Source organism: Hydra viridissima, unplaced genomic scaffold (assembly GCF_058129835.1).
Source record: "Hydra viridissima isolate aposymbiotic clone 2 unplaced genomic scaffold, HvirCarnegie_v1 scaffold_4, whole genome shotgun sequence".
Lineage (NCBI taxonomy): Eukaryota > Metazoa > Cnidaria > Hydrozoa > Anthoathecata > Hydridae > Hydra > Hydra viridissima.
This window is the reverse complement of record NW_028324303.1, coordinates 12,709,472-12,717,461: the sequence shown is the minus strand read 5'-3', so window position 1 is coordinate 12,717,461 and position 7,990 is coordinate 12,709,472. Positions and strand designations below refer to the sequence as shown.

General features: G+C 27.5%; 1 protein-coding gene across 2 annotated transcripts; it reads left to right on the top strand.

Annotated features, from left to right (window-relative positions):
- The first annotated feature begins 36 nt into the window (after positions 1 to 36).
- LOC145183791 (uncharacterized) lies at positions 37 to 7,654 on the top strand. Of its 2 annotated transcripts, none has more exons than XM_090085535.1 (8): positions 37 to 301; positions 941 to 1,024; positions 2,658 to 2,728; positions 3,302 to 3,325; positions 3,497 to 3,814; positions 4,753 to 4,986; positions 6,002 to 6,164; positions 6,241 to 7,654. In XM_090085535.1, the coding sequence occupies exons 1-7, from the start codon at positions 152 to 154 to the stop codon at positions 6,060 to 6,062; spliced, it is 942 nt and encodes a 313-aa protein (XP_089941661.1). In that variant the 5' UTR covers positions 37 to 151; the 3' UTR covers positions 6,063 to 6,164; positions 6,241 to 7,654. The 2 variants fall into 2 exon arrangements, with proteins under 2 accessions (XP_089941661.1, XP_089941662.1); XM_090085536.1 differs by having other exon boundaries at positions 5,299 to 6,164.
- Positions 7,655 to 7,990: the final 336 nt, after the last annotated feature.

Genomic DNA, 7,990 nt, shown 5'->3' with positions numbered 1-7,990 from the left:
TTTTACAACTTCGTTACCAGGTTACTAAAATAAAAACTTAAAAAGGAAAGTGGCAGTTCTGCCATCCGCTCGCACGCACTTTAAAATAAACTTATAAACAACTGATTATCCTATCGACTTTTACTTGCGAATAGGTAAGTAGTTTAACGTCATGCCACAGGAAAATGCTATTAATGATAAAACTATAAAGCTATATGTTGGTGGAATAGATCCATCATGGTCAAACGAGAAAGTTTCAGAAATTTTGTCAAAGCACGGTAAAGTTATACGAACTGATGTCGTCAAAAACTATGCATTTGCGGTAAGGTTATTTGATTTTATTCAGCTATGTATAATTTCGGTCATAGCAGCCAAGTTGGCAATTTCACATCTATTTTCTCCTTTTGATATATATTAGCACTTATAACTTTTTTTCATTTTCTAATAAAAACCATGACAGCTATGTAGATATTAAAGTTTAACCCTAAACTTTGTCCATTACTGCTGCCATGCCCCACTTTCAATCAATGTTTATATCATACTAAGTATGTACTTGTTAACTTTTCAAACCCAATCACTCTGCTTTTTTTTCCTATATTTTGTATTAGTATAAATTGTAAAATTTCAGTAAGTGTTAAATTTAACATTGTATGTTATTTGTATGAAATTATTGAACATATAATTATGAGTGTTAGGGCTCAATACTCTTATTCTCAGCTATTATAAAGTAATTTACGATATCTTAGTATTTCCCTGTATCTTTTAAAGAAAAAACATTAGAATAGGAACCACCAAAAAAAGTATTATTTATGTTTTTAAATGGTATAATCATAAATTAATTGTTTTTTTGTAATAAGAAGTACTGTTTACTTTGAAGTACTTATGTGCTAAAAGAAAACGTCATTCAATATCAGATTTATTTATTAATCTCTTTTTTTTTTTATGCATAACATAATTGCAGTTTGTTGAAAACAAAGATGAAGCTACAAATATTATCAATGGTGCCAGTGGAACTTCTGTAGATGGGTTTAAGATTGTTATTCAGGTGTTTATATATATATTTAACAATTACACAATAGTTTTATTGATAAAAACACAATCTTAACACTGTTATATATATATATATATATATATATATATATATATATATATATATATATATATATATATATATATATATATATATATGTTGTTTTTTTTTTATATATAAATTTAATGTTTTTCTGAATTGTATTAACATAATAATAATTTTTGTATTAAGGGCCTGTTTATATGAAAAGCGGGCTGTCTTGTTTGCCAAGACAGCCCGTTTGCCAAGATATCAATGTCATCAATATTTTAACTTAATTTTATTTTGCGTTTATATAAAGCCAGGCTGACCTCGATAGCATTTAAAATTTTTTTGACAAAAATTCATATAAACGCAATTTTAAAACTGGCTCGTTTTCCAGACAAGCTCGGCAAACGGGCTAGCCCCTGTCCATATAAACAGGCCCTAAATTCAGCAATTCAGGCTGTTAGCAAATTAGACAAATAAAAAAAGTTTTAAAAAGTGTGTGAACTAAAACGATTCTTTGTATTCTTTTCCAATCTAAGAGACATTTTATTGAAGCTGAAAATTATTTATAGTATTAGATTATTAGCACTCTTTTGTTACTCAACTTATTTAAGTTGAGTAACAGAAATATTTACCAAAGCTTAGACCAAACTTTATTGTAAGATTTTTGTAGTTCATGAAGACAAATAATTGATGTAAAAAAAATTTTTTGACTTAATTATGTTTAATATTATGTTGGGAGTAATAATAAATTAACACATTTAAAAAATGTATTCAGTACACTTATCATATAGATTGTTAGTTACATGTGAAAAGTTTAGTTTATGACCTACAAAATTTTACATACTATTGATGTGTTTGAGATGCAGAAATCACAAATTAGGTGAATATTAAGCAGCAAAATGCAAATACACTTTCTAATATTAGAAAATATATATTACACAAATAACCTCAACTGTAATGGCATGATACCATTTAACAACTCAGGTTGTTGATTGGTATCATGCTATTATATCATGTATTTTAGCTTGATTTACCAGAAGTTGTAGTATATGTTTGATGAAAGCATGAATTTTGGCAGTGATAGAATATCTAAAAACTTTATATGCTTTTTTAAATGATTTTTTATGGAAAGGGATAAAAAATTTATTACTTGTACAATAGTATAAAAGATTTATGTTTTTTCTCCCATTTCAATTTCTATAAAAATAAATTGCTGACTTCAATGAGCTGTATTCCTGGAATTACAAGTTGAAGAACTTTTGGGCAAGAGTTATATAGGTATATATATATATATATATATATATATATATATATATATATATATATATATATATATATATATATATATATATATATATATATATATATATATATATATATATATATATATATATATATATACACCTATATGGATTAACTCTTGTATATGATTAATATTACACTAGTAAATTATGGCAAATTTTATTAGATATAAAGTTAAGTGTCCTGATTTACATAATATATCCTAATTTAAGAAAATATCTTCGCTGTACTGCAGTTACTTTTCATTAAGTCACCTTGATTAATAGTAGTTATAAAGGCTTATTAAATTTTTATAAAGTTTTATCAATTTCTTTAGATTTCAAAGAACAAGCAAAATCTTCCTGAAGGTGATGATTTGTGTTTTGAGTGTGGAAAAGGTGGGCATTGGTAAGGTTGTTTTGTTCAATAGTTTTTCTTGAAACAATAAAATAAAAGCTCAATAATAATAAAAAATATGTTTTGCACTTAATTTTACCTAGAAAGGCTATAAGTTTACCAAAAAAGACAAAGTTTAAATAAAGTATCTGAATTTTGTTTTTCTGTTACCAGCAAATGATAAAGAGTAAAGATCAAACTTTTATGTCAGTCATAAAAAATTTAATAATAATTTACATACTAAGACATATAAACTTAAAAAATTCCTGAAAAAAAATTTAAAAAATGCAATACCTTTTGCACAGAGTTGCTATTTGTTTAAATCTATTAAACTTATTTTTTATTAGTATTAATTTTTGTATGAATATAAACTTACCCAACACTTTTGCTGTTTTAAACACAAAGAGTTCTATTAATGAACTTTAGAATATTTAATTTATCCTAAAAAACAAATATAAAATTTTATACTTTATTTGTAACAGAAAAACCAAATGTTGGTTCTTTGTTTAAATTTTATTTTTTTTCCTTTGTTTTTAAAAAATCTTAAAAAAAAAAGTACCTTTCATTATTTTTCTTATCTTATAGGGCAAAAGAATGTTCTCAACGAAGGTGCTTTAATTTCTTTTAAAATATACAAAGTTTTAAAATATTTTATAATTTGTTACTTTCTTATTTTTTTTCTGCCATTTTGTTTCTCAGTCTAAACTATAGATAGGCAATTTTTAAAAGTAAAATTTAAGTATTTGTTTTATTTTAAAATGTTTAAACATAAATTCTTAGAGCTAGATTGGAAGGAAGACGAGGATTTAGTGGACCTGGTAGAGGAAGAGATCCCTATAGCAATGGCAGGGATAGATTTAATGGTCCACCTCCACAGCTTCTTAATAGAGACACTTATCTACGAGATTCATATCCTAGAAATCCTTACACTCGTGATGCATACTATCGAGATCCATATGCTTCTGAAATGTATCCTAGAGATCTCTATTCACATGACCCATATGCATCAAGAGATTTATATGGTCCTGACCCATATGGGCGTGATTATGAGCTAGATAGGTATGGTGCTATTGGTCGAGCAAGGAGTCCTATTTCAAGGTAATATATTTTATAGTTTTGTGTTTTTTGGCTAACATTCAAATTATAGTAAAGTTGTTTAAAGCCAATCTTACTGATTTACTGAGGAAATTTATGTAACAAACATTTCATTTGTGTTTAGAAGTGTTTAAAGTAAAAAAAGAAATTTTGTTTGTTTCTTTTTTTTTAATCGGACACTTGGAAAAGTGGTTTGGAATATACAAAAGTTTGTCTCTATCTCTATTGAGTCCATTGTCTGAATTTATTGATTATGTGTATGAGATATAATACTTGGTTTTCTAATTCATTCCCTATATTTTTATTTATTTTTTTGAATAAATTTTTTTTTCTTCATTTTTAGTTGTCTGAAACACTTTGTTGAATTATTCATTGCTTGTTACTAGATCTCTATAAAAATTAACATGCCCATGTTTATTTTTTTCACTTTTTTTTTTCTATTTTCACTTTTTGTAAGGTTGCTTATTTAGCTTTTTAGGCATTCTCCTATTTTAGCAAAAGTTGTAATGCCTAAAAATGCCTATTATTACTTATTTAAAAAAGCTTTTTTAGTTAGAAATTAGCTAAGACCTTTAAAACAAACAGACAAATTATTTAAATGGATTATCTTAAATGTTGTTTTACTTTTAAAAATAAATTCATTGGTAGCGTATTATTTCTTAGATCCTTAACTAATTTTTTTTTTTTTTTTTTTTTTTTTCTTTTTTAAAAAGTTTTAAGAAAACCATTTTTTTTTAAAATGAACATAATTTGTATTATGAGGTGCATATGAGAACAGCTAGTAATTCTAATTCTTAAAATTACTAGCTGCTATATTTAAGTCTCTCTCAAAAAAACTAGGCAAAAGTTGAATGTAGCATACTTGAGGTATCCTTATTAAAATTAAAATCTGTTTTAAAATTTTCTATTCACTCTAGATAAATTTGTTATTATTTATTCAGGTCACCGTACATTCGAACTGTTGATCCATATGCTGCTGTTCGTGAAAAATTAGCATATGGAGATACTCCAAGAGTTGACCAATACCCAGTGCGAAGAGAAACTTATGATACAATTCCACCTGAAGTATATGGTATTCCTACTAGAAGGATGGATGTTTATGAAAGGGACCCTAGAAGAGTTGATAGTTATGAAAGAGACCGTTATGCATCCACTGCTGGTCCAACTGATAAGAGGTATTTCAAATTTGCCACCAGCTTGATTAGTTTACTTATGTTGTCAAAAGTTAGATAGCTTAAGATTTTAATTAGTTTATTTGGTGCTTTTTTGTTAAACAACATTGGTTTCTGAATAGAGTTGCACAGTAACACAGTTTGGTAGTAATAAAGCAATAATTCGGTCCCTCTATTCACAGTGAGAAGTAGTCCACTTTTTTTTAAAGAGTCATTTTTATGTATGTTAATTACAACCGCGTTGTTTATAACTCTAAATCGAGTAGTATATTCTTTGGCTAAAATTCAACAATATAGTTATTTTGTGCAACCTAGGTATCCTGAGCCAGCTCATCCTGCAAACGTAGATTATCATTGATATACGAAGCGAGAAGAATAGTAAGAGAAACGTTTTCTTGAAATCGATATATGTCTGGAAAGAAAGTACCTGAACTCATATTTGTGATGCGTTTCAAGCATCTGATCACTAAAAGATCTTTTTTTTTAATATATTATTCCATAAGGTTTTTTGCCGTTATGCATTATTTAAAGTTTTTACCTTTTGAAGCGTTTTGTTCTTTTTCGTTTCGGTTTCACAGTAGTCATAGCTATTATATGATAGCCGTTCGTAGTTCAATTATAAGAGAGGAGATTTTGTTGTTTTTGAGGCGTTTTTTTATTAGAAGCAAAAAAGCGGGGAAATTATTTAGTTGATCCATTAATTAAAAATTTTACTCGTCGCTATTCAACGTGCCTGTTTTTTGTACTATATTACCTCTGTAAGACTAAGGTTCGGTGTTTTATATGCTAAGTATGCGGTCGTACCTCGAAGAATTTATCGAAGACGTACATTTTAAAGTCGTTAGGGTATAAAAATGACTCGTTTCGTGGTATTTTAAAAAAAAAAAATCTTTTTTTCTTCTTATTTTTTTATTCACTTCTGTAGACTAACTATTGTAAGAAGTATTAGAAAAACTTAGAACAAAAAATGAAGTAATAAGCTAAAAAAAACAATATATTTGATTGTCTTTTTTTCTAGAATATTTGAAAGTAGTGCGATGTTTCCTGTTATGAATTTTTCTGGACCTTTTAAATATTGATGGCAAAGTTATCATGGGGTTGGTCTACTTTAAACATCTTTAATTTGTATCAGATTTTTGTTAATGTGTTCAAATGCTACATTTTGGATTCCTCACAAAATGGTAAGTGTTTTATTCCTTTAGTGAAAGATAATTGTAATAGATTTGAAACTTTAACCGTTAAAACTTTTCATTTCAGCAAAACAAACAAAGTTCCAGGCATTTCTCAAAGCTTTTCAAAATAATTAAAGCTAACTTAGATAAATAGAGAAAGTTATGCACTTAATTAACCTGGTTGATCTTTATTGCAATTATGCATCACATAATCTTAAAGTCTTTAAGTATCAAAATTGAAGTTTTACATTACTTAAAGTTGAGCAACATGTTTATAATGGAAAGAATATCAGAATGGACCAATAGTAATCGTTTTATGGATTTTGATGGATATTTGACGCTTACCTTTGACATACCATTGCCATAGGAAATTTTTGTATGGTAAATTTAGGTGTGTAAATTTTGAAAAACTGCTTAAGAGTTTTAAAATGATGCAATAATACCGTGATTGAAAAGTATTTAAAAAGTATCTTAAGAAGAAGAAAAAAAAGATTATTTTGCTGGAAACATTGATTAATCTCAATTTCTATTCAAAGATATTGTCTAGAAATTAGTTCTCGATACAGTTGACAAATAAAGATCAATGCACTGTTTCTTATCAAATACCAACATGGCAGTTATAACCTGGTGTAATTTTTGTTTATGGAAATAGCTTAAGTAGTTTGAAGTCATTGCAGAGAAATGTGAAGGCGCTTGTTGTGTTTCTTTTGTAATCAGTATTTAATTTTATGGCCCCAATAGCCAGGATTTCATTAGTCGTAGCGTTATTTTGTTAAATAGTAATAAAAATTTCGTTATACCAATTGTTAAGTTCAAAACAGTTGTTTTGCTTGATGTTTTCTGAAACAATAAAACGGAGGAAGAAGAAAGTACTTTTGTTTTACACACGTCGGAAAAGAAAATTAGATCTTAAGTTCTAAGCTACGTAATTACAACCAATGTGTTTTAAAATGTGTTGCTGTTTGCATTGTGGTGGCTTAAAATACGAGAGTTAGAACGAAAGAGACACCGTGATCAAGATGACCATGGAGATGCACACGGTATTTGAAAAGCTCTACATCGGTACTAATAATTAAATACGACCGTTTTATTTTGCAAATGTCCTTATTCATTTGGCATTATATGAAACTTCAATCCGCTGTCGAAATGTTATTTTCAAACTACTAAAAGTTTCACTGCATTCTTTACACTATTGACGTTAAAGATTTATAAAATCAAATTTTAGAGTTATGAAAAAATGCATCTTTTTCATTGGAAAAAAATCGAACAATTAAACGTTGGCAGTTATACGTACGATGTTCTGGTTAGAAATTAGAAATATGATGCTCCTTAACGTTTCCCTTTATCACTAAAATTCTTTATTATGAGTTATTACGGGAAGTTACCTTTAACCTGACAGAAAAGCTACACTTTGAGTAATAATAATTACATTGCGTCGCTTAAGCTTTCTTTGTATTCTTACATGTTAAGAGTCATGTATTCTAAAAATTTATACGCCAGACGGGATTAGTTTACAACAACGCGAAGTACCTGATCCACAGCAAGAGAAAAGAGGGTGTGCTCATAGAATAGCAAAAAAAAAAAAAAAAGAATATAATTTCTTTAAGCTTTTTTTCACATAATTTATACTATTATTATATGTAACAACTTAGTGTAGGAGTCTATAACTTTTATCAAAAAAATATGCTCAAGCTTTAAACTTAACCAGCACAAATTTCAAATAAAATAATAAAAGTATAACTTATTATTTGTGATTATCATCAAGCGTTGTTTAGGTTAAATGACCATTATCGCCCGCGTTATTCAACCCGCGAAAACGCATTATTCATGTTATT

Bases quoted from the DNA above. Each gene is read 5' to 3' on its own strand.
- LOC145183791 (XM_090085535.1), top strand. From the start codon at position 152: ATGCCACAGGAAAATGCTATTAATGATAAAACTATAAAGCTATATGTT. The intron at 2,729-3,301 runs GTAAGGTTGTTT...CTTATCTTATAG, and splicing joins TGTGGAAAAGGTGGGCATTG to GGCAAAAGAATGTTCTCAAC. The intron at 4,987-6,001 runs GTATTTCAAATT...CTTTTTTTCTAG, and splicing joins GCTGGTCCAACTGATAAGAG to AATATTTGAAAGTAGTGCGA.